This window comes from Amblyraja radiata, chromosome 1 (assembly GCF_010909765.2).
Source record: "Amblyraja radiata isolate CabotCenter1 chromosome 1, sAmbRad1.1.pri, whole genome shotgun sequence".
Taxonomy (NCBI): domain Eukaryota; kingdom Metazoa; phylum Chordata; class Chondrichthyes; order Rajiformes; family Rajidae; genus Amblyraja; species Amblyraja radiata.
Genome location: NC_045956.1, coordinates 66,946,370 through 66,972,079, shown reverse-complemented (window position 1 = coordinate 66,972,079; position 25,710 = coordinate 66,946,370). Strand labels below are relative to the sequence as shown.

Genomic DNA, 25,710 nt, shown 5'->3' with positions numbered 1-25,710 from the left:
TCTTACGAAGCAACCAGTCAAATCAGTCGAGTGAAGCACAGCGACGGGACTCAAACCAAAGTTCGCAGAGCATCAGCACCCATGTCACTGAAGAGGGTGATACAAGCACAGAAATGCCGGTGGAGGAGCCCACGCAACAACTACAAAGACCTCCATTGGAGGGAAAGATCAAAGGGCACAAACCTGGAGTGAAATGGCCCAAAGCTGTTGAAAAGAAAGAGTGGGAGACGGTCAACAGTGACCTTATACATATCTTGGAGCAACAAGCGGGCACAGCAGTGGAAAAGCTTGAAAGGATGGGCAACACAATCTACAGCTACGGAGAAGAATGGTTTGGGGTGAGTAAAGGGAGAGGTGGAAATAAATTACCAATACCAATCAAGTCCAGGAGGCAGCAGGAGATCGAGAGGCTAATCAGAGAGAGGAGACAGTTGAAAATGCAATGGAAAAAAGCAACTGACGCAGAGAGAGAAGGTCTCATGCTACTCCAAGAGGACATCAAGAGCCGATTGGCAACCTTGCGAAAAGCAGAGAACTTGAGGAAACTTCGCAAGAAGAAAGAACACACAAGAACACGGTCCTACAAAGACCCTTTCAAGTTCATCAAAGACCTCTTCGCAAAGGAAAAAAGTGGAACTTTGAAAACATCAAAACGGGAATTGGAGGAACACCTGGAAAAGGCCCACCAAGACACGAAAAGGCATGAGCAGTTAGTCATCCCACATGACATCCCGCCTATTCAACCACCTGAATTCAACCTGGACACCAGCCCTCCGAGATGGAAAGAGGTAGAGAACAATGTCCGGCGAGCAAGAGCAGTATCAGCTCCGGGGCCAAACGGAGTTCCATACAAGCTCTACAAGAACGCACCGGATGTGTTACGCTTTCTATGGAAGCTCATGAGGGTGGTGTGGAAGTAGCAAACAATACCTAAGGCGTGGCGAAGGGCCGGCGGCGTGCTAATACCTAAAGAAAAGGATGCGTCTGACATCAGCCAATTCCGGCCAATATGTCTCCTCAACGTCGAGGGGAAAATCTTTTTCAGCATTGTATCACAAAGGCTGTCCACCTATCTGGTAACAAACAAGTACATTGATACATCTGTACAGAAAGCAGGAATTCCAGGATTTTCAGGCTGCTTGGAGCATACAAGCATGATCTGGCACCAGATCCAAGCAGCTAAGAAGGACAAGAGAGACCTACATGTGATCTTCCTCGATCTGGCCAATGCATTTGGTTCAGTTCCCCATGAACTCCTTTGGGAATCTTTTGCCTTTTTCCATGTACCAGAGCTCATCACCACACTGGTCAAGAGCTATTTCCAAGACCTGCAGCTGTGCTTCACAACAGCTGACTTCAGTACAATATGGCAGCGCTTGGAAGTAGGCATCATGGCAGGCTGCAGTCTCACCCTTGGCCTTTACAATGGCCATGGAAGTCATCAACAGGGCCTCAAAATGGGTGGTGGGCGGTGAACGAACCAGCGCTGGGCTCCGTCTGCCACCCATCAGGGCATACATGGACGACATGACAACACTAATCACTACTGCAGCATGCACCAAGCGGCTACTTGGAAAGCTGCAGGAGAACATCAAGTGGGCCCGAATGAAAATCAAACCAAGTAAATCTCGCAGCATCTCCATAGTCAAGGGGGTGCTTAGAGACACAAGGTTCTGCATCGGTGACGACCCAATACCAACAGTGTCTGAACAGCCAGTTAAAAGCCTGGGCAGATGGTACAACGCAAGTCTCAAGGACAAAGAGCAGGTGCAACAACTAAGGCAAGAAATTGTCAACGGCCTGGAGAACATCAATCAGACCCTACTGCCTGGGAAACTGAAGCTCTGGTGCCTACAGTTTGGACTCCTTCCTTGGACAATGTGGCCACTGACCGTTTATGAAGCCCCAATAACAACTGTGGAGAAGATGGAGCTAACCATAACTTCATATGCGAAGAAATGGCTCGGGGTCCCACGATGTCTAACTAACATCGGCCTATATGGCAAAGGGGTCCTGGAACTACCTCTCACTAGTCTAACAGAGGAATACAAGTGTTCTAAAGTAAGACTCCAGATGACACTGAGGGACTCTAGAGACAAGACCATCAGTGCTGTTGCGCCGCCCCTAGTAACTGGCCGGAAGTGGACACCATCTGATACAGTACAGCAAGCTTCATCAGCCCTGAGGCACAAAGACATCGTAGGGCAAGTCCAGCAGGGAAGAGGAGGCTTTGGCCTTACGACAAGTAAACCAACTTGGCGAAAGGCCACAGCATCAGAGCGGAGGACATTGGTGGTCGAGGAGGTGCGGCGACAGGAGGAGGCCGCAAGAAGTGCAAAGACGGTCTCTCTTGCCAAACAGGGGCAATGGATGCAGTGGGAAGGTGTGGAGCGGAGGAAGATCAGCTGGAAAGAACTATGGGAAATGGAAGCAAGCAAGATCAGCTTCATCATCAGAGCGACTTATGACGTGCTTCCATCACCAAAGAACCTCCATCAGTGGTACGGCGAGGATCCAACCTGTGCCCTCTGCCCAACTCCAGCGACCCTCAAACACATCATGGTAGGCTGCAAGACCAGCCTCACGCAAGGGAGATACACGTGGCGGCATAATCAGGTACTAAAAAGCCTGGCATCAGCCCTTGAGAACAGGCGGTGTGCGACCAACTCCTTGCCTCCGAGAGCAAGCAACCCCCCCCCCTCCTAAGGGCAACAACCTTTGTCCGAGAAGGACAGAAAACATCTAAACATCCTTCCACCAGATCAGAAGAAGGAAACCTATGCAGGGCCCGTGACTGGAGGATGCTGGCGGACATCGGCCGACAACTAATTTTTCCACCTGAAATTGCTTCCACCAACCTCAGGCCAGACTTGGTGTTCTGGTCCCCTTCACAGAAGACTGCTTACATCATAGAGCTCACAGTTCCATGGGAGAACTCTGTTGAGGAGGCCTATGAGCGTAAGAAGCTGCGCTACGCAGAGCTTGCAGCAGAGGCAACGCAGCGTGGCTGGAACACCAAAGTCTATCCAGTTGAAGTGGGATGCAGAGGATTTGTTGCGTCATCTACCATCAGACTGCTGAAGGAGCTTGGAATCCAAGGTCAGGCTCTGCAGAAGACCATACGATCACTCTCAGAGGCGGCTGAAAGAAGCAGCCGGTGGATTTGGCTCAAGCAGAAAGACCCATGCTGTGCCCCAAGTACGTCAGGGTGAATCTTTGGGACGGTTTGACACGGGACACGCGCTGAGGACTGATCATCCTGCAGCGGGCCGCCCTTGTGGAGGGTGTATAGTGTTAAAAGGTCGAAACACCCAGTGATGCAAGGGTACACTACTGATGATGTGTCCTGTGCCCAACTGTCCTGAAGGTTACCCAGGCCAAGATATACGTATCCCCCCCCCCCCCCCCCGCCCCCACCGATGTTGAGCGTCTACCACTCTCAACAATCAACGAATGTCGTGAAATGCTCCCCACCTATTGGCACAAGGGACTTCTTAACATCTTGTCTTGTGTACTTGATTCTATACCAAGCCAATTATCTTTAAGAGCTCTACGTCTTTGTGGGAGGAAACCGGAGATCCTGGAGAACACCCACACAGGTCATGGGGAGAACGTACAAACAGACAAGCACCCTTAGTCAGGATTGAACCTGGGTATCTGGCATTGTAAGGCAGCATCTCTACCGCTACGCCACCGTGTGCGATCACTTTCTTAACAGATACTACTTCATCACATGCTTAATATTTTTTCACTCTTTCATTTCCATTTAAATTGATCTACTGTCAATGAGAAGACACAATGTAAACTTGAGCTGATAGTCTTCTAGTATTATTTCATTTGTGAATTCTAATTTGGTTTCTATTAAATATTACAAAAGAACATTTTAATATATTTCCAGATACTGATGTTTTCATAATGAAGTGATCCTTTAAATTGTAGAAAATATCTGTACTGTAAATTGCTATTTCTGTAGAATGTTTCTATTTGTTAACAAATAGAGTGTTTTAAGAGCCGAGTCACATAATTGACCATTTCCCAAAAGACTCTCTAAAATTAGCTTCTTGCTCGTTAAAGTACTGCAAAGATCCTTTAGAGAAATCCTTACCACCATGTTTATAAATGCAAATAAGTGAAGGACATTTCCACCTTTTGATACACAAAGGCAATATATTCAACCCACCAAATTAATTTTTAAGCTGGCCTTAGTATGGAGTGGGCCGACAGCTGTATAAAAATTGGGGTCATTCTTAGGTTTTTAGTCACTAGGGTGTGTCTTGTAGTTTATGTTTTTGCAAGGCATTCAACCACCACCCATGTCGAGTGCAGCATTTTCCATGGTATTAGTGTATTTTCTACCCAGTGAGAAGTTAACCGCTTAATCAGCTCAGTCAAGAAATAGTGATTTACCTCTGAAAAGACAAAATTATCCTTTGTCTAAATATTACACGTCACATAGCTCCAAAATGATAATAATTTTAGATTTTTATAACACCATGGCATATTAAAACATTGCTCTCTTGATATCTCCATTTAATTGTAATGTCAGTTAGCTCATATGAAACCTATGTTTGACTGCGTAAAAAGCTCAAGCAACTAAACAATGGTAACAGCAAAGAAACTGGCACATGCCATTAAGCTTGTATCATTCCCACTGATTTCCTCTTCATTGCACCTCATCTCCCCTTCATTTCACTCCATCAATCTCACATGAATCCTCCTTTGCAAAGTACTGTTGGATTGTAAGCTACACAAGCAAAATATGAAGTTCCCCCCAGCTGGTGTGTGGCCTCACTCAGGCAATGGAGATGGCCCAGGACAGAAAGGTCAGTATTGGAATGGGAAAAGGAGTTAAAATTGTTAGCAACCGGGAAATCCAGGAGGCCTTGGGGGACCAAGCCCAAGTGTTCAGCAAAACGGTCTCCGATTGGCCTCGCCAATGTACAGGAGGGAACACCGGATGCAGTTGATGAGATTAGAGGAGGTGCACATGAACCTCTGTCTCACCTGGAAAGATTGTTCAAAGTATCAAAGTATCAAAGGTATTTTATTAGTCACATTCACATACACCCAGGTGTAGTGAAGTGAAATGCTTCTTGCCATTTTGCAGCACACAAAAAAAAGAATACATACATAACACCAATAAGAGTCTTAAACACAAAGAACATCCCCCCACAATGGCTCCCACCATGAGGGAAGGCACAAAGTCCTGTCCCCAACCCCAGTTCACCCATAGTCGGGCCCATTGAGGCCTCCACAGTTGCCTCTACGGAGGCCCGATGTTCCAGGCCGTTCTCGCCGGGTGATGTTGCTCCGGCGTCGGGAGAGTCCTCCCAGCGGCCTGGGAACCCTGGAACGGCCGATTCCGCACTGGAGGCCGCGGCTTCCGAAGTCAACAAGGCCGCGCCGGTTGGAGCTCCACAACTGGCGATCTCATCTAGAGATCCAGGCTTCCGATGTAAAGTTCAGCGCCGCCGCCCGCAGCTGGTCGCTCCACAGTCCCGCAGCTCCGCGATGTTTTCCCCAGCGATCCTCATCTCACCGGAGCTCTAGCGCGGCAACCCGGGCAAGGCATCGCCCGCTCCGCGATAACGCTGTGCCGCCGCCGAAGCCGAGGTTCTGGGCAGTCCCCGACAGGAAACGCCGCTCCAGGCCCGCTGGTAGGCCGTGAGGACGGGTCGAAGCTGCAGCCCGGAGAAAAGCTGCCTCTCCGACCAGGTAGGGACCCTGAAAGATAGTTTCCACCTTCCCCCCCCACCCCCCACATAAAAAAGTCTAGACCTCCAAACAAAACACTTAACTAACTAAAATAAAAAATAAAAAGATGAAGAGACAGACAGCTGCTGGCTGGGCAGCCATGCACAGGTCAGCGCCCCCTATATCAGATCCCTAGATAAAGGTGAAGGAGGAGAGAGAGTCACATGTGTTACATCTCCTACGTTTGCACAGAAAGCACCGGAAGAGGGGATGGTTTTGGTGGGAAGGGACGAATGAACCAAGAACGAGCAGGGAGCAGTTTCTGGAGAAGGCAAAACAGGGTGGGAAGATAGAACTGGTGGGATCAACTTACAGGTGATTGAAATGTCGGAATAATGTGTTGAATGCAGAGGCTGGTGTGGTGAAAGGTGAGGACCAGAGAACCTCTATCAAACCGTCTGGGGGGAGAGGGAGCGAGAGCAAAATTACGTGACACAGAGGAGATGCAGCTGAGCGATTCATCTATGACAGCAATGGGGAAACCACGTTTACCACAGAATGAGGACATCTTGGATGTCCTGGAGTGGAAACTCATCTTGGGAACAGGTGGGGCAGACACGGAGAAATTAAGATGAGGGGATAGTCTTTGCAAGAGGCAGGGTGGGAGGAAGTGTAGTCCAGATAACTGTAGTCCAGAAAAATGCTGGAGAAACTCAGGAAGGCGGTAAGAAGAAAGGAAACTCAGAAAGGCGGGAAGAAGAAAGGAAGAGGCGGAGACAGTAGGCTGTGGGAGTGATCCCGCCACCTCCAACCGGATCCCACCACTGGCCACATATTCCCATCTCCTCCCCTTTCGGCTTTCCGCAATTCGTCCCTTCCCACCCAAACCACCCCCTCCCCTTGCACTTTCCCTTGCAACTGCAGGAAATGCTACACTTGTCGCTTCACCTCCCCCCTCGACTCCATCCAAGGACCCAAGCAGTCTTTCCAGGTGAGGCAGAGGTTCACCTGCACCTCCTCCAACCTCCTCTATTCAATCCGCTGTTCTAGGTGTCAACTGCTCTACATCAGTGAGACCAGTGCAGGCTTGCCGATCTCTTCACCCAACACCTCCGCTCAGTTCGCATTAACCAACCTGATCTCCCGATGGCTCAGCACTTCAACTCCCCCTCCCATTCTGAATCCGACCTTTCTGTCCTGGGCCTCCTCCATGGCCAGTGAGTCCCACCGCAAATTGTAGGAACAGCACCTCATATTTTGCTTGGGTCGTTTACACTCCAGTGGTATGAACATTGACCTCCAATTTCAGGCAGTCCTTGCTTTCCCCCTCCTTCCCCTCCCCTTCCCAGCTCTCCCACAGCCTACTGTCTCCGCCTCTTCCTTTCTTCTTCCCGCTCCCCCACCCCCATATCAGTCTGAAGGTCTCGACCCGAAACGTCACATATTCCTTCGCTCCATAGATGCTGACTCACCCGCTGAGTTTCTCCAGCATTTTTGTCTACCTTCAATTTTTCCAGCATCTGCAATTCTTTCTTAAACAGATAACTGTGAGAGTTGATAGATTTGTAGTAGAAATCAAACAATAGTCTGTCCTTTGTGATGGAGACAGAAAGATCAAGAAAGAGGAGAGAGGTGTCAGAGATAGTCCAAATTAATTTGACGATAGGGTTGAAGTTAGTAGTAAAGTTAATTAAATCAACGAGTTCTGCATGGGTGCAACTGTTAACACAGCAGAGAAAGAGTTGGAGGATGGTGCCAGTGTACCTTTGGAACAAGGAATGTTCGACGTCGCCAACAAAAAGACAGACAGAGTTGGGGGCCATGCAAGTGCCCATGCAAGTGCTCATGGCTACACCTTTAAATTGAGGAAGTGAGAGGAGTCAAAGGAGAGTTGTTGAGGGTGAGGATAGGTTCTGCCAGGCAGAAGAGAGTGTTAGTAAAAATAATTTGATTGGGTAAATTAAATGGAATTGGGTCAATTAAAAATGAATTAAATGGAAAGAAAGTCTGGAAGGTGAAGAATAGGGAGCCAGAAGAAAGAGAAGAGGTGTCAGGAGCAGGGAAGTAACGAAGGTGCTAATCACTAAAATGATACAAGAGAGAAGGAGACAGGTGACAACACATTTGTTCCCCAATTGGAAACCATGGATGAACCATGAGGATCACACCCATGTAGTCCTAGTCTGCAGCATTCAAGTCAAACAAGAAATCCATCTATGAGCTTCGCAAAGCTATTAAAGATGCAAAGAGGGAATTCCGGACTAAGCTGGAGTCTTGAGGCCACAACATGGTTACCCATAGATTGTGGTATGGCATGCATGCTGTAATGGGCGACAAAGCTAGGTGGGCAGTATCGTTGGCGACAATGGATCCCTCCCTGGTGAAATCAATGCATTGTATGCCTGTATTATACAGAAGGTCAGTGGAGGAATGCCACCCTCCTACTGGACTCAGGTGTGCTTGTACTGTGGCAGATGCAAGATCTGACCTTCCTGAGAGTGACTTTGCTGAAAGTAACTGGTCCGGTTGGAGTCCTTGGCCGAGTGTAGATCAGATGGCAGAGGCATTCACAGACATCTTTAATCTTTCACGACATTCTGAGGTCCACACCAGATTCAACAAGACCATTATCATCCCAGTGCAAAGAAAATCAAGGTGGCGTGCCTTAATGACTGCTGTCCAGTGGTGACTCTAACATTCACCATCATGAAATGTTTCGAGATGTTTGCTATATTTAAGAGGGAGTGCTATATTTAAGAGGGAGTTAGATGGGGCCCTTGTGGCTAAAGGGATCGGGGGTATGGAGAGAAGGCAGGGATGGGATACTGAGTTGGATGATCAGCCATGATCATATTGAATGGCGGTGCAGGCTCGAAGGGCGAATGGTCTACTCCTGCACCTATTTTCTTTTCTTTTTTCACTTAAATTTTATTGATTTTTAAGAGATATATACAAAACAGTGCAACACCATCACCATAAATAAAACAAAGTAAGAAAAACAGCAATCAAAATTAAAAAAAAGTAGATAGGGGGGAAAAAAAAAAGAGAAGTAAATAAATAAATAAATTGGAATAAGACCGTGTGGTTCACTTATCAAATTTAAAAAAGAAAAAACATTACATTGATTAGTTATCTGGAGATAATTCAATATTCATACAAACATACCATCTATATAACGCAATCTTCCCATATCTAGCTCGGCATTTATCTAATTGGTGTCATGGCTCAAATAAACGGTCCATTTTTCCCAGATCTTCTCAAATGAATTCTACTTGACTCTCAAGGAATATGTAAATTTCTCCATATTAAAGATCTCACACAATTTCTAACCACTGTTCCGGTTTTGGACTTTTTTCATTAAGCCACTGCCTGGTAATGGCCTTCTTACTTGCTGCAAGCAAAACTTTAATCAAATATGTATCTTCTATTTTTACAATATCTTTAATACGCCCCAGATACATCACAGGGCAGGTATTTGGGATTTTATAACCCAAGATATTTTTTACAGCTGCATTAACATTTTCCCAGTATGGCCTTATCTTTACACAGTCACAGTTACAGAAAATGGTCTGCCTCCGTACTCCCACACAGCCTCCAACAGTGTTGTTGGACAGCAAGTTGTCTGCTTTTTATTTTGGATGTTATAAAAAAGCGAGATAGATTCTTCCAACAAAATTCTCTCCATACTAGTGAGCTTGTGGATGAACATTGTGTTTCACACATTTGATACCATTCTTCTTCTGTGATTTGAATCTTTAATTCTGCTTCCCATTTTGTTTTTATGTAGAGCGTTGATTCTCCCCGGCTTCCCACCAGAGCTTGGTAGAAAGCAGAGATGACCCGAGACCCCTTCTGTTTGTATGCATCCACAATCACCTTGATCACATTATTTCAAGTTTCATCTAGTTCTGGCCTTATCTCTTTTGCACCTATTTTCTATGTTTCTATGTTTCTATGAGAGACTGATCACATTAACTCCTGCACCCATCCAGTTTGCTTTACATCACAACAAGACCACAGCAAACTCCAGATCCCTGGGCCTAAATTCATCTCTGGAACACCATGACAACAAGGAGCCCTACAATAGACTTGTCCCACCCCTGCATGCATCACCAGACTCATGAAAAGCTTCACCCCCTTTGTTATCAGGTTTTTGAACTGTTCTTCCATGAGCTAGGGTACAGTTCGATTCACCTGTACCCCATTGTGGACATTGGACTTTGTCTATAATGCGCAATAATGCTGAGGACTATATTCTGCACTCTATCTTTCCCTTTGCACTATCTATTGTATTTGAGTTTGACGATAGTATTTATGTATGCTATAATTGATCTGTTTGGATAGAACACAAAATAAAACTTTTCACTATATCTTGGTACACATGACAATAATAAACTTAAACTTAACGTCTTTGAGTGTATTGAAGGAAGAGAGGTTAAAGGTGAAGAAGATGAGATTAAGATACAGGAAATATTGAAGGTCACAGAGACCACTGGATGGATTGCTGGGGTGAGGAAGCAACGAGGAGGTAGGGACTAGGACACATGGGCTTGAGTCCATCTGTGTGTGTGTATATGTGCGTAACTGGCCAGGTATGGTTTTTAGCACATACATCCTAGTCATGGAAGTATGGATGTGGTCAGGGTGGACTTCTATTCTAAACTGAACGATCCTTGGACCACATCCCAGAGGGAGACAAACTGATCCTAAGATTCAATTGCTTGGCAAGTATTAGTATTAGTTTTAGTTTAGTCCATTATTGCCAGATGTATCAAGGTACAGTGAACAGCTTTTTTGTTGTGTGCTATCCAGTCAAAGAAAGAAGATGAGTGACGAGTATAATTAGCAGCAGAGAAATATAACTCCAACATAACAAAATGCTTGGAGAATGGTGATGTTACAACTAACACCCCATATGGGCAAGAAGACCAGCACAAGAACATGGCAATACCCTTGATTAAGGGACTGACATTAGATTATGTAATTTCCAACAAGGATGTTCATATCAGTGTCCGCCATAACTGGCCACCATCTAATCAATTCTGTTATTTCCATTAACCTGACACAAAATAATGACACAAAAACTGATCTTGTACATGATGGTACATGACGTTTTTAACCTCACAAAAGCCTTTGTCAACCTCAATCATGATTGACTGTGGAACATCCTTGAATTTGTCTGTTCACAGAAATGTATCTCCAACTTAAGTTCACAATGTGATGGCTTGAGAGCCACAATTTTAATCACCAGGTCCAAAACCGAATCAATCACAATGCCCACTAGTTTCAAGGAAGCCTGCTTCGTCGTCCAGACTTATATATCTCAATCCAGCTTCCCAATGGAATGGAACTAATAAACAATACAAGTTGAAAACAATTTAGCCTATGTCACCTCCATTCAGAGCCAAGGCCATCCCAATTTCACTCACTGAACACCATTAACAGACGACCATAGTAATGCGCATGCTTAGAGTTTAAGCTCGCAGAAGCATAAGAGAAGTACCTTATACATAACATCTCCTAAAACAAAGGCTCTATACCAATTTGTCCCTGATACACAATGCCACAACCAACAATAAAAGTAAGTAACAATATCCAGAACAACATGGATCATTTAATATAAATTGAGACCGTGGGATCTGCCTCTCAATGAAGGCAGACATTGGTGATTAAATCCATCATACACTCTAGCAAAGCCTTCGGCAATCTCATCAAAGCACTGGGGAAATACCACCAATGCTACATCCTCAAAATCTTCAATCCACTGGCAGGATCATCAAACAAACTTTAATGTTCTCTCCCAGGCCACCATCCCCAATACAGAGTTGACAATTGCTCTCAATTCCAGACCTTATTTCAATGCTTGACACCTGAGTCCCAAAACATGGCCAAAGAGATTACCAGGTGCACAGAGGAACCAATTCAAGGGTATTCTCTAAGCTTCCTGAAAAAGTGAAACAACCTCATGGATTCATGGGAATCCCTGGCCCAGGATTGCTCAAAATGAAGAACATTTGGCCTGACATCGCAAACCTTAAGATCAGGGCCGGATTTAGATGAAGAGAGGCCCTAAGCTGTTCCACTTGTGAGGCCCCATCCGCGTTGGTTTTCAGCGTTGGCGGCGAGGCAGCGACCTGACAGCCATGGCGGCCAAATCTCCCACAATTCAAAGCGAGGGAGAAAGTGCCCAGCGCCGACCAGTTGCCGTTGCAGAGCACATGCACAGGGCGGCCGATGATGTGCTAGCCGTCATTGTGCGCATGTGCAGGGGGGAGGACGTGCAGGCCGCAGCAATGCGCATGTGCAAGGCGGCCTGACGTGCCGGCGGATGAGGAGCGAGTGGAGCCCGGCGGCCTGGACACGGATAGCGGGGGGAGATGGAGATAGAGAGATAGAGAGGGGGGCCTGCCCAGAGTTGAACGGTAGGTGTCCTGCCTTGGCCAAAGGCCCCCTAGATTTCGAGGCCCTAAGCTTAAACTTGTCTAGCTTATAGGTAAATCCGGACCTGCTCAAGATCTTTCATTGGGAGCACACTGAAATGCAACACGTCATGGATGGAGTGCACAACTTCTAAAACAACCCACCCGCCAGCTGTATGAAGCTTTTCCTGTCATGTGTCTCATATTTGGCCTCATCAATTGTCTTGAAACCAACAGAACTGTAATCATCCTCGAGCATGAATGACCGTCTAGGACAGTGGTTCTCAAATGGGGGTACGCGTACCCCTGGGGGTACGTGAAGGCACTCCAGGGGATACGTGAGATTTTAAAATATAGGCCTACATATATGTAGGCCTATATTTTTGCGCTGGTTAGGGGGTACTTGGCTGAAAAAATATTTCACAGGGGGTACATCACTGAAAAAAGGTTGAGAACCACTGGTCTAGGAGATAAAAGTGCCCTTTACCTCAATGGAGCAATATCACCAGATTTTAAAAATCTGTTTATTGTTTAAGTAACAGAATGTTCCAATAAATCACGAAATAGTTCTAACCATCAAAGGAAATAATTCATTGCTGTTCATGAGGAACTTCATTATCCTAATATCTGCAGATTTATATCATTTAGTGAAAAAATCTATGTTCTTGATTATATCTTAGTCTGCTGACCTCACCAAGTAATAAGTCTGCTAAAACTCTGGAATAGGAGTTGGTTGCCGAAGGTCTTACCTTCCACTTCCTGCAACCTCCAGCAACCACCTGCAACCTCCGGTAACCACCTTCAACTAGCATCGCAACCGGCTTGACTAAAAAATGACCGATTTTTAAAACGGCAACCTATTTTTAGTCACGGCCGGTTTTTAATTTTTAAAAATAATTGCCAGAACATAGAAGAACCGGAAACCACTTTCGACCATTAGGGAGACTGACAAAAACCTCCGGGAACCGCACGGAAACCTTGGGTGGGGCGCAAAGTCTCCAGAGGTTTCCGTTCAGGTTTCCTAAGTGGGACATGGGCATAAGTGGGACAGGGGTATTACTCTTAAATGTTTGTGAATTCTGGAGAGTCAAGAAAACAGCAGAGAAGCAGGGTTTCATCCTTATAATGTACACTGTTTGCCAGTTAAATTCAAACTTGAAACCCCAAATTGTTTGTCCTCTTTTGACTAGGTTTGGACTGAACTTATAAACATGTCAAGAGACAGAAAAAAACTGATGATGTTTCACCTTAGGCTACACAAATGTGCATTCCTAAACTTGGATATATGCAAAGAATGTTAAAATCTTGGTAAGTGACTTTGTTTATCTATAACAACAAAATTACAAAAATGTTAGTTGAAGATCAAAATATCTTGCAGTTAATTACTTTTTTCAGTCTTGGCAGCAGTTGGTGTGTGCACTGCAAATAGAGCCTGCCATTAACAGAGATGTTCCAGTGATGCTGGATCAGAATAGTTACTGCAGCACATCAGATGGGGTAGAAGCAGTGTGAATACTACTGTTCATACATTAGAATTGTGTCCAGAATGATTCCAGCTTCATGTTCCGTACAGATGTATTTAATGATCGACAGATAGGTATCCATCATTTCACCTGCAACCTAGTCTTCTTGCCTGAGCTCACCACAACCCTTTCCCCATCCCATTTACCTCATCTCCACCTCCTTTCCATATGTCACCTCCTTTCCGAAACGTCATCTATTCCTTCGCTCCATAGATGCTGCCTCACCCACTGAGTTTCTCCAGCATTTTTGTCTACCTTCGATTTTTCCAGCTTCTGCAGTTCTTTCTTAAACATTAGATCCCAATAATTCTCTTTGGGGACTGTAATGCGCACAGTAAATTAGACAAGGTTTTTATAAACACTACATGTACTAAAATTAATAATTTCTGGAGGGAATTGGTTTTGTGTGGAATCAGACATTCCCCAAAACAAAACTGTGCACTTCCTGTTGTGAATATTGTTTATTCTAATGAGGCATTTTTTCCTCAATGGTCCAAGTATAGCATTGGGAATTCATCTCAAGTTGTTTCCCGATTAGTTGTAAGCTCATCTTCTTTCTCTTGGGCATATCCTTTCTATTGTCACACAGACCCTAGCAACACACATCATGGAACTGAGCCTCATGCTTCAAACTTTGACTGACACCTATTTCATTGGCCTTCTCCTGATTTTTGAGTTATGCACTCCTTGATTCACTGACCACCCCATTCCCCAACTCCCTGGACAGTAATTATCCTCTAACACTGCACTCCTTGACCAGAGTTTGTGGGTCACATTCTCACCAATTGCCAGCAGCCAAGCATGTTTCTCAATCCTCTGTCATCTGAATCCTCACGTCTCTGTCCACCATGACCCTCAGAGCTCGCTTCAGCCAGAGACTTACCTATGCTCCTTTGCACACTCTACATTGACGCGGTATGTGTTAGAATTACTTCAATGGGATACAGTGGATTAAGCCTCGAGAACATACTGTGACAGACCAATGACCAAAATAGTTCTTGGTGTGCCATGCACTAACGGATCAACACGTCTTTGTGCAACCCATTGAGGTTCTTGTGAACTTCACTGTGTAGGTTATTGGCATTCATCGATCAGCCACATAGTATATACTAAGAAACACAGCTTTTAGGGAAACAAGCAGATTTTCATTTAAATCCAAGAACCAACAGATTGCAGAATATTATTATTTGAAATAATAACCTTTATTTATACGTTTCCTCTGAATGTACGTGCTTTACCTGTTAAAAGTCTTGTATTCAGTCATTTCTATATTTGGTGTGAGCTCTGGCATTCTGGGATGTAAAGTTGAGCGGAGTTCTGGATCATCAGCAATGGCTTCCTCCCAAGGTGTTTGGTAAGATTTTGGTACAGCTGTTGCATTAAATTTTTCAGGTGGAATTTCCTTCAGTGGCCCTGTGTATCCTGTTTAGATGGCCAAAGTAAATAAATATATTTATTAATCTTGGCATGATCGGTGTTACCAATCGGTGCACACTTGCAAGATGTTATTTATTTTTGATATTTTCAAGTTCTGGCAAAAGGGGTCAAATGTTGACTGCATCGCTTTCCATGGGTGCAAAGCCAAGGTGATACAGACACACACCTCGATGAACAGGAAGGTTGGTGCTGTAATAAAGACAGCTAAAGCACAGTGGACGGTAAGTTCTTTAAAAGAGGGGGAGAAGGGGGGGAGAAGGGGGGAGAAGGTGGGAGAAGGAGGGAGAAGGAGTGGAGACAACTTTTAAGAAGCCAGAGATACACGGCTATGAAACACGGCGGACATTTAACATTAACGGTCGGTTCCTTGGTTCTGAAAACTACTGCTTACCTATTTTTCCCCCCAATGAGCCAATGAAATTCACCGGTCAGCCCCAACCTACGAGAACCTCCGAGAACCTTGGACCCCCTGGCAACCCATTAGGACCTCCTTGCGATCCACCTACGGCTCGAGAATTCTCGCTAATCTCCATGGCGACTTAATTCTAGTCGTCGCTAATTTTTCAACATGTTGAAAAATCCTCGGTGACCATAATGAGGCCGCGACTAGTTCCCAAAATGTGGGAAATCCTCACGACCATGAAGGCAACTCCCCGGCAACCACCCGCGAACATGTGGCGACTGCAAAGTCTCCTTTCCGATGAACCAGTGCTCAATACTCCAATACAGTATATGTGCAATTTAAAACTGCAACCTTTCTTACCTGGGGCAATCGTTTCTGGGTTTGGTGGAGTCCTTGGATCAGGGGTATTTGGTGGTGTTTTAGGGATGTTTTGTTGTCCACCTTGCATGGTATTTCCCATGTTTTTGGAATTCTCTGTTGTATCATCGTTTTGTGTTATTGAAGGAATAAAGTTCTGGAACAGATTCAGCAATATTAGAGTACATTTGTTAAACTGCAATGATTTTTATTGAACACATTTTGTTAAGGAGCATTTTTGAATTGCCAAATCTTGGTAAAGTTATCTTGGCTAAATGAATTTAGACAAAGAATTGGGGAAAAATATTTTTATTTTCAATATTCCTTCCTTTCAAAACAGTCACAAGTTGAAGATGAATATATTGATTTGATTATATCCAGTGCTTTTATTGCAGATTGCAGTCATAAAGGTGCCGGTAGCACAATTAATATACATATGTGTCACATGTCCAGAGAACCAAATAATAATACCTGGGCTTGCGGTATGGGTTTGATACATAGGAGGTTGAGGGGTGACTTTATTGAGGTGTACATGATCATGAGGGGCATGGATGAAGTGATCTCACGCAGTCTTTTCCCCAAGGTAGAGGATTCTAACTATAGGATGGGAACAGCCTACAATTCCAACTTGGTTGGCATGGACAAGGTGGGCTGAAATGCCTGCTTCTATGATGTATAACTCTGTGATTCCATGATATTTATCATGCAAACAAATTAAGTATTGAAATATTTAATTAAAATAAAATTGTTTCTTGACTTTTGACATATTGTTGACTCGAAATCTACTGCAGATTTTGAACAAATACATACATTCATTTGTGAATTAGCAGAGTTCTGGAATCCTTCAAATGTGTATTTTTCAGATCTCCGTTGCCTTTTTTTAAACAATCTTGCCCCTCTGTTGGAAAGCAGGGAAAGCTCTTCCAGCATTATGTCTTTGGGAACACTAATCTTTTTTCCAAAGTCCACGTATATCTCTGAAACATACCACAGACAATGACATCAATGCAAATAGTCAATTCCTTTGTTTTTTTTCTAATATTCTTGCATCACAATGCTATTGCTCATATCTTTGTCCAGTTTTCTTTTCCAGTAAAACATTCTTAGTAATATATGTGTAATGGCCATTTGGCTTATTTTATGTGTCATTAATTATGGCATTTGTCTATAAATTTTAGTCTGCCCGTAATTATGTGGGTGGGATTTATTACATAGTCAAGGGCGTGTTTGCTGCTGGGTTTCTTGCGCAGAAGCTTAGTTTTAGTTTAGTTTTGGAGCTACATGAGGAAGGAATACCCTTCGACCATGTGAAGTTTAACCGTGGCTCGCCGAGTTTTATAACGTTTAAAGCGATATGCTGGAGTTTGAACAAGATTAAAGTGTACGAGTCGGAGAAGAAGGTCGGATGTATATCTTGTGTTTTCTTCTACAATGAAGAAACTATTAATCAAAAGACTGTGTTATGAAGATTTATCTGTGAAGAAGCTCTGAAGGTCTCACGGAGAGCTCACATGCATATTACGACATTCTCCTAAAACCATGTAGTCCCTTTAGTGGCTAGAGGGAGTAATCTCTTGAACGATATAAAAATCTGCCGCTACAATATGGAAGGTTACTTCTATCCGTTATACTTGTTCACTTAGATGGTTAGTAAGGAGATTATTATATGGGTTTGGAACCATACAATAACAATGTATTTTATACAAGAAAGCCATTTATTAATAAATCATATTATTGATGAATCTAGTGGAAGATAACAAGCTTTTTCTTTAAAGGTACACAAAAATGCTGGAGAAACTCAGCGGGTGCAGCAGCATCTATGGAGCGAAGGAAATAGGCGACGTTTCGGCCCGAAACGTCACCTATTTCCTTCGCTCCATAGATGCTGCTGCACCCGCTGAGTTTCTCCAGCATTTTTGTGTACATTCGAGCTTCCAGCATCTGCAGTTCCTTCTTGGAAGCTTTTTCTTTATACCAGAAGTGTTCCAAATTTGCAAAACTTTTTTTCATCACATGTTTTTAAATTACTTTCTTCCACAGAGAGTTATGCAGAGAGTTTTAATAGCAGAGACATGCTGCCACACCCACATCAATTACACAACGCACAAGCTTGATGACGTATTGTAATGAATGATACAGTAAATTTGCAATTTCATATCCTGCTACTAACATTGCTCAAGGATTGATGGATGAAAAATAATAATCCAAAAATTTGCACAATACACATTTACCACAAGGGACATTATCTGTAAGTCTAGGTCGTTCTCTTTGACTTTTAGATTTATTATTTTGGTTCGTGTAAATGCCAAACACATGCCAAATCATACATTCATTCAGTTCTAAGGTCGACAAAATAGGAGCGAAGGAATAGGCGACGTTTCGGGTCGGGCCTAATCTGAGGAAAGACATTCTTGCCATAGAGGGAGTACAGAGAAGGTTCACCAGACTGATTCCTGGGATTTCAGGACTTTCATATGAAGAAAGACTGGATAGACTCGGCTTGTGCTCGCTAGAATTTAGAAGATTGAGGGAGGATCTTAAAGAAATTTACAAAATTCTTAAGGGGATGGACAGGCTAGATGCAGGAAGATTGTTCCCAATGTTGGGGAAGTCCAGAACAAGGGGTCACAGTTTAAGGATAAGGGGGAAGTCTTTTAGGACCGAGATGAGAAAAACATTTTTCACACAGAGAGTGGTGAATCTCTGGAATTCTCTGCCACAAAATGTAGTTGAGGCCAGTTAATTGGCTATATTTAAGAGGGAGTTAGATGTGGCCCTTGTGGCTAAAGGGATCAGAGGGTATGGAGAGAAGGCAGGTACAGGATACTGAGTTGGATGATCAGCCATGATGATATTGAATGGCGGTGCTGGCTCGAAGGGCTGAATGGCCTACTCCTGCACCTATTTTCTATGTTTCTATGTTTCTATTATAGCAGCAGGTTCCTGTGGCCATTTAAACATCAACCAGTTAGAAAATGATAGCTCTGTGAGTAACCTTTTGCAGGTCTTTGTAAAACCCAGCCCACAACCAAATAAGATACAGGAATACCTCTCTGCACCTATTTTCTATGTTTCTATGAGACCCTCCTAATTCATTCAGTTCTAAATTGGTTCTTTACATGTGTTCTTAGTCCTTGTTGTATCTCCGGAGAATGGTTTGTTCAAACAAATCCATGGAATCCATATCACGTCATAATGCCTTTTGCTCTTCCCAGTTATTTGTTGCAACATTGGAACATTCCAGAAGTAATTTACTCGCCACTGTTTAAGTGATGAGTTTATTGTTCTATCTCCACTTGTTCACTGTTTATTCTATTTCTGGTTTGTTTTGCTTATGCATTCTTTGTGGGTTGTTACCAATGTTCTCTGCTCTTTCATTCGCGCTTCTTCTCTTGTGATCCCATGTTTATTTATTTTTTAACGTTAACATTCATTATTTTTTCAAGTATGCTTTTGATGCGTGAAAAAATTACAGAGTTCTGAAAATGTTCTGGATCATTTCAAAGTAACATTCCAATGCTATTGATACGGGGTAATGTTAAGAGAAAATTGTGCGTGTTTTTTTTAAAGAGGAAGCGCATGCGAGATGATAAAAATTCACAATCTATTTCTGGGGATTGAATTCCAACTTATGGTGTCAGACTCAGATACCAGGGCTGACATTAACTAGTGTTCGACAATGTAATCAAGTTACTGCTGGATTTTTGTGGCATGCATTTTTAACAACAGCTGTGTTCAGCTTATTCAGGTAATGCAATGGGTTACTATTGTTTTTTTTCTTGGACATTTACTTTAGTATCTCTGCTAGTACAAACTAAATTGATCAAATATACACTACAGTAGCACGAGTCAAATATTGTAGCACCGCCTCATTTCAATTTGTCAAATTGTGACCAGACTCGTCTGGGTGGTTTATTACTTCTTGGGGCTCCTCCAGTCACTTTAATGCCCATGCTTAGCCCATTGGCAAGATCTACAGGTTGCATTTGTTCCAACTCCTCAGAACAGTAGTGATGACAAGTCATGTTGACCTAACAAAGCTCTTGCATAACCTTAGTTGCTTTTCTGCAGTGCTATGATGTGGAAGGTGTCTCGCATCCACCGTTTCCATCGTCCTTGCTTCATCATCGTTGAAAACATTAGCGACACAGTTGTGCTGGTTTCCGCCGCTGGAAGTATAGTATTTTGGTGTGTGTGCTTTATCATCATTCCTTACAATGCTATGTACGATAGTGATCGCAACCTACTGAAGTGTGGATGGCCGTTGGCTCGCTAGAAGCTCATCTGTCCTTTGACAGGTCTTGTTTTTGGTCCTGCTGGGGGTCCACAGCCCCCTCTTCACCTGGCAAACCAGGTGGGGGAGATGGTTTAGTCGCCGACTATCCAACCATGGAGCAGGTGGCACGGGATTACAGGGTACCCATGGTGGGAGGAACTCCCCCCGATCTAGGCCACAGATTATTGCAGCAAGGATGTATGGGATGTTGATATTCACAGTCTATGGCAGTCAATTATGATTTTCAATTTATTTGGATCTTTTTTTGCAAGAGCAGAGTGTTCTCATACCCAACAACCTTATTTAGCTCTGGAGTAAATGCAGAAAACATTTTACAAGTTTTAAGATAACAGTGTTTTGGGCACTGGCATTACTTCATATCTTTATCAGGTTGTTTTAATAAGAGAGTGTGTGGTCCAAATTCACTCTTAGGCAAGCCAGGTTAGAGCGTGAGTGGGGTTCTAATTCACAACCAACTTTTATATTTACATTGTAGTTACATAGATACATAGACAATAGGTGCAGGAGTAGGCCATTCGGCCCTTCGAGCCAGCACCGCCATTCAATGTGATCATGGCTGATCATCCCCAATCAGTACCCCGTTCCTGCCTTCTCCCCATACCCCTTGATTCCATTAGCCCAAAGAGATCTATCTAACTCTTTTGAATGCATCCAATGAACCGGCCTCCAACTCCTTCTGAGGCAGAGAATTCCACAAATTCACAACTCTTTGTGTGAAAATTTTTTTCCTAATCTGAGTTCTAAATGACCTACCCCTCATTCTTAAACTGTGGCCCCTGGTTCTGGACTCTCCCAACATCAGGAACATGTTTTTTGAATCAAACGTGTCCAATCCCTTAATAATTCCTTGTATAAGGCTGACGTAGGATTTGCCAGGTTTTGTTTCAAGTTGATCAGCAATATAGTGGTCTAGGCTTGGGTGACATAGATAATTTCCTTGATTTGAACAAAATCCCATGCTTGAGCTATTATCAGCAGGAGGTTGACACAGATAAATCTAAGAGTTACAGGTGGATTGGTTAGTTATGCACTTGAACATTAAAAGCAGGAGTTCTAATAGTCTTCCGTGGAATTCATGGTTGCATTACAAGCACTAATGGCTGGCTTCCCCTCAGGTTCATCATATTCAGCTAGTTACAACTAGTTAGAAGATGAACATATTATTAGAACAGATGGCACAAACGAGGAAGATTTCCTGAAATCTGCTCGAGAACTTCCTTGATTTTTGATCAAGGAAGAAGGGATCAAACTACAAATTGTGGATCATGGAAGATCTGTTGGGCAAAGGAAGTGTTGATGTTTCGGGTCATGACCCAGCATCAGGAACGTGAGATTATGGATCAGATTCTGGGGTATGAGGTTGACTAACTGGATAAAGCATCAGTGTTGATCAGTGATTAAACTGTGATCATAAGATTTTGTTTTAAATGGACAGAGGCAAGTAATTTTTTTTAAAGAAAATCCTCCTAAATGTAAGCAGAGTAATGGCAGTGAATTGAGAAAGGTTCAGGAGAGGATAAAGTAGAATCAGGTAAAACTGTAATTTCATAAAGGAAGACCTGTCTTTGATACAGGCTGTGTACATGGCCAAAAAGGGAAAAACAAGGGGATCAAATCCAAATACCCCAAAATGACAAGGAGATAGGGATGATGATGGAACATGTGGAATATAACACCTACCAGAGGAATAACTCAAGTGCAACCAGGTTGAATACAATAAGGCCGGCTCCACCACGGGCGCCGGGTCAGATTCCTGGAGCACTGTCACTGTGAGCCAAGTGGGACCTCCCTCACCACAGCAGCCCAAGAAGGCCGCCTGGCATCACCTTGTCGAATGCAGCTGGGGAACGGCAATAACTGCTGCCCCTGCCGCTGGTTCCCGCATTCAGCGATTGAGCACAAAATGGCAGGTCTAGGGCTTTATCCATTATAAAGGGGTTCATAATAACTAGGGTGGACTATACTGACATTTACCAGCAATATCTAAATTGGGAATTGTCTTTCAACAGATGTGGTCTGAGTTTATAAATATTTCAAATATGTTTTTGTTTATTGTAGCAACTACCTTCTGGTAACATCCTTTGAGAAAACAAAATGAATACAAATGAAAATCAGGTAGTTTCTCTCATGACCAGTGAAACCATACCAGTGGCATGATGTCAAAGTCTAAGTCCTAAATGAGAAGAGATACAAACATTTGTATTTGAATGAGGATCAGTCATTGTTCTCATACATTTCTTGTACATGTTAAATAAAAAATATAATTATCTATGAATTACCTTGATAATATGCCTGAAATCCAGCCTCAGAACAGTATCATATATAATACCGAGATTTTATTCCGGTTCATATTATGTCAAGATATATAAGTCTCTGAATAAGGGAAGAATTGGTTCAATAATTGGGACAGAAGGGGACACATGTGTTGTGAACTTCCACCAGTTAAATGCAAGTTGTGATGGTCCAAGCTATTTTTATTTTACCTTAGGTCATCGGAAGACTTTATCTGTCTGAACTGGATTAAAAGTAAAATTGCAGATATGTTAAGGTCAACCAAAGTTAAGACGCAGTTTTGTTTGGATTTGAATGTTCAACACTTGAGAAATTAGCTTAGTTTTATCACTTTTCTTTGACAGAGGCCATAATAATTTATTGTTGAAATACTTTTATTTGTTTGAACATCACAATGCATGGCGAAAAGCCAAGAAACCTGCTTAGACCATAAATTTACATTTGTGGCAGTCTTATGATTCACACAAAAGTAAAGACATATTTTGAGTGTAAATTTAAAAACAACTTTTTAAAAAAATCCCAATTCTTGGGTTTCATCCGTCAATGCATTTGCCAAAGAGCTTTGAAGAAGTCATTTCTTACAATTTTTCTTCTCTCTTTTTTTCTGGCGAGAAACCTGGTACTCTCATAATTGTGTGGACCAAGGATTACAGAAAGAAACAAAGGCTTTATCCTCCACCACAAAAATACTGACTAATGTTGGTAGCTCGATACATAGTTGGATTCTGTGGCTCCTATGACATCTTGATGAAGTTGTTTGAAACCTAGAGAGGGTCGTTCAGATTTTGATTGGTGACCTCAAACTGCACATTTACAACCAGAATTTAGTGAATATGCACACTGATGTAAAATGAGATAAGGCTTCCTGTATGACATACACATATAAATATAAACAGCATTTAAGAGTTCCACCCCTTCCACGAAATAATTTACTTTTACAAATGAGGCTGTGGCTGATATAATTCCTAACATAGGTCAGAAGGACTGTGTGTTAGGAATGTGCATCAGCTGTCAAAGATCTCAGTACTCTACATCAGCTCGACACAGTTGTTCAAGATAAAAATAACTTTTGAAGGACAGTGGTAATGACAAAAGCATTACTTACCATAGGCTGTAATGTATTATTTTAATTTGTATTGTTAAATTACACTCTAACTAGCATTTGATATTGGACTGCATCACACGATAAAACATTTTAATGACGTGTGATTTTAGAGATGGCATTTCAGAAGCTTCCTACCATTTCCTTGGATTTCTTTTACAATGGCTGATGCTTGCTGCTTCAGTTCTTTGGTGAGGGTGCTGTGCAATTGCATGTTGTATCTTTTTCTTCCTACTGAGAGCTGTATTTAACACAATACACAGATGAAAATCTGATTTACCATTTCTTCATTATCAAAAATAATAATTACAACTTTTAATACCAACTTAATGTAACCAAGTCAATTTTAATAACTTAAGTATGAAGTCATACAACCTGTACCTTAAAGTCAAATATAAAGTCAAATAATGTGTACTTTAATTTAATCTATAATCAGATGCTAATTCAGAAGCAAGTTAATAGAGTGTGTTGTCAGATATTAGTGAGACAATACGTCTCTACCAGAAATTTCCTATTACTTTATTTTTCTATTACCGTCGTTATCACTTTTGCATTGAAATTGATCCACAGGAATTGTGTGCATTTTACCCATAACTTGATGCTTCTGCTGCATTCCATCTTCCTATTTTAGATCTGCTAATTTAAAACTTTATGAATTCTTTGTATCATTGTCTCTTACATACAAGCAAGAATGTTATGGAAGCAAGCCTTGTTCTCTTGGCAAATAACATTGAAGTCATGCACATTACCAGCCAACCATGCATTTATAACAATAGTAAGCAAAGTTTGAAATATAACTTTTTTTGATTGTTATATAATTTCAAACTGTACTTTGAGTAAGAAAGTAAATACTTTATTTTGGTATCTCTTCAAGTGCACAACAATATCTTCTCATGGCCCTCATCATTAAACAGTAAGCCTCTGAAACATTTCCATTAATAAATAACGTTACCTGTGATGAAGAGTGCAGATCCTTAATGAAATCTTAAATATTGTCCCCTTCAAATAAGTTTCCAGTGACTTGGTTGGAGTTGTCCCTTTTTGCTCAGCAGGTTTTCAAGCTTTCCAGGCTCACATCTGCCGTGGTCTGCACAGCCCCCAAAGTGGAGATTAACTGGTCTCAAGGACGGGCATCCACTTTACATCAAACAGCTATATTTAGTGTTCAGCAATTCAGTCACTCCATTCTCTTCCATCGAAAGGTTGAACGTAGAGGACATTCACTGTAGAAATTATCTGGAGTAATGTCTGATCACAATTTTACGGGGCTTTTATATATAAATAGGGCAAAAACGATCATGTAAAAGATAGTTAATTAAACATTGCAAAGATGCAGATAGTGTTCTTTAATTTTTCAATTCAGAAGCTACCAGTATCCAGTTAAAATAAATACTGTGATTATGTATTTAGAATTTTCATTTCAAATATAGCCTTTCAATTTCAAGTTATTATATTTAGCCTTTTAATTCCAAATGGTCATCCATAATTGCCAAAGCTTTTTTATTAACATCCTCTGCAGGCTTTCATGATCTCAACAATTGTTTTGCTTCTTTTTGATGACACTGAGGAAACTAACCCTGTGTTCTTAACTTGTCTCAAAATCCTTTACAATGCTGTTCTGCCTTCTCTTTTCCTAAATTGAAAGCACTGTGTCAGGAATATATTCATTTCAATCCGCTCCCTAGCATTAAGAATGTTTTATGTTCAGGTTAATCCATTTAGATATTACTTGCACTTTATAATGAAGATGTAAACTTTTGAACTTACTTTTAAAAATAACAGTGATCATCAACTGACTTCATTAAAGCCAACAGGGAGGTGGACAACTTCTAAGTTTAGGAGGGGAAACATTAAAAAAATGAACAATTTTGGTGGGGTAGGGTATTCAGTATCTTCCCAATGTATTGATAATGCATTTCAGCTTGCAAACATGGGTATGTATTAGCAGACCATAACGGCCTCTTGTCTGAGGTTGGGTCTCGACCTGAAATGTCGGCCATTCTTTCTCTCCAGAGATCTGCCTCACCCGCTGAGTTACTCCAGCATGTTGTGTCTATCTCGCAAGATGCTATTCCCTACTCTCAATTCCTCCGTCTCTGCCGCATCTGCTCCCAAGATGAGGTATTCCATACTAGGACATCCAAGATATTCTCATTCTTCTGGGAACATGGCTTTTCCCCTCTGTC

General features: G+C 42.5%; 1 protein-coding gene across 1 annotated transcript in view; it reads right to left on the bottom strand.

Moving 5' to 3' along the window:
- myoz2 (myozenin 2) overlaps positions 1-24,677 on the bottom strand; it is a 28,564-nt gene extending 3,887 nt beyond the window's left edge. The window contains exons 1-5 of the mRNA XM_033023552.1: positions 24,477-24,677; positions 23,663-23,765; positions 16,644-16,810; positions 15,837-15,990; positions 14,875-15,058 (exon numbers count right to left, since the gene is read on the bottom strand). Of these exons, the coding sequence (XP_032879443.1) occupies positions 14,875-15,058; positions 15,837-15,990; positions 16,644-16,810; positions 23,663-23,738 (581 nt within the window). The 5' untranslated portion in view covers positions 23,739-23,765; positions 24,477-24,677. The remainder of the gene's footprint in view (positions 1-14,874; positions 15,059-15,836; positions 15,991-16,643; positions 16,811-23,662; positions 23,766-24,476) is intronic.
- Positions 24,678-25,710: the final 1,033 nt, after the last annotated feature.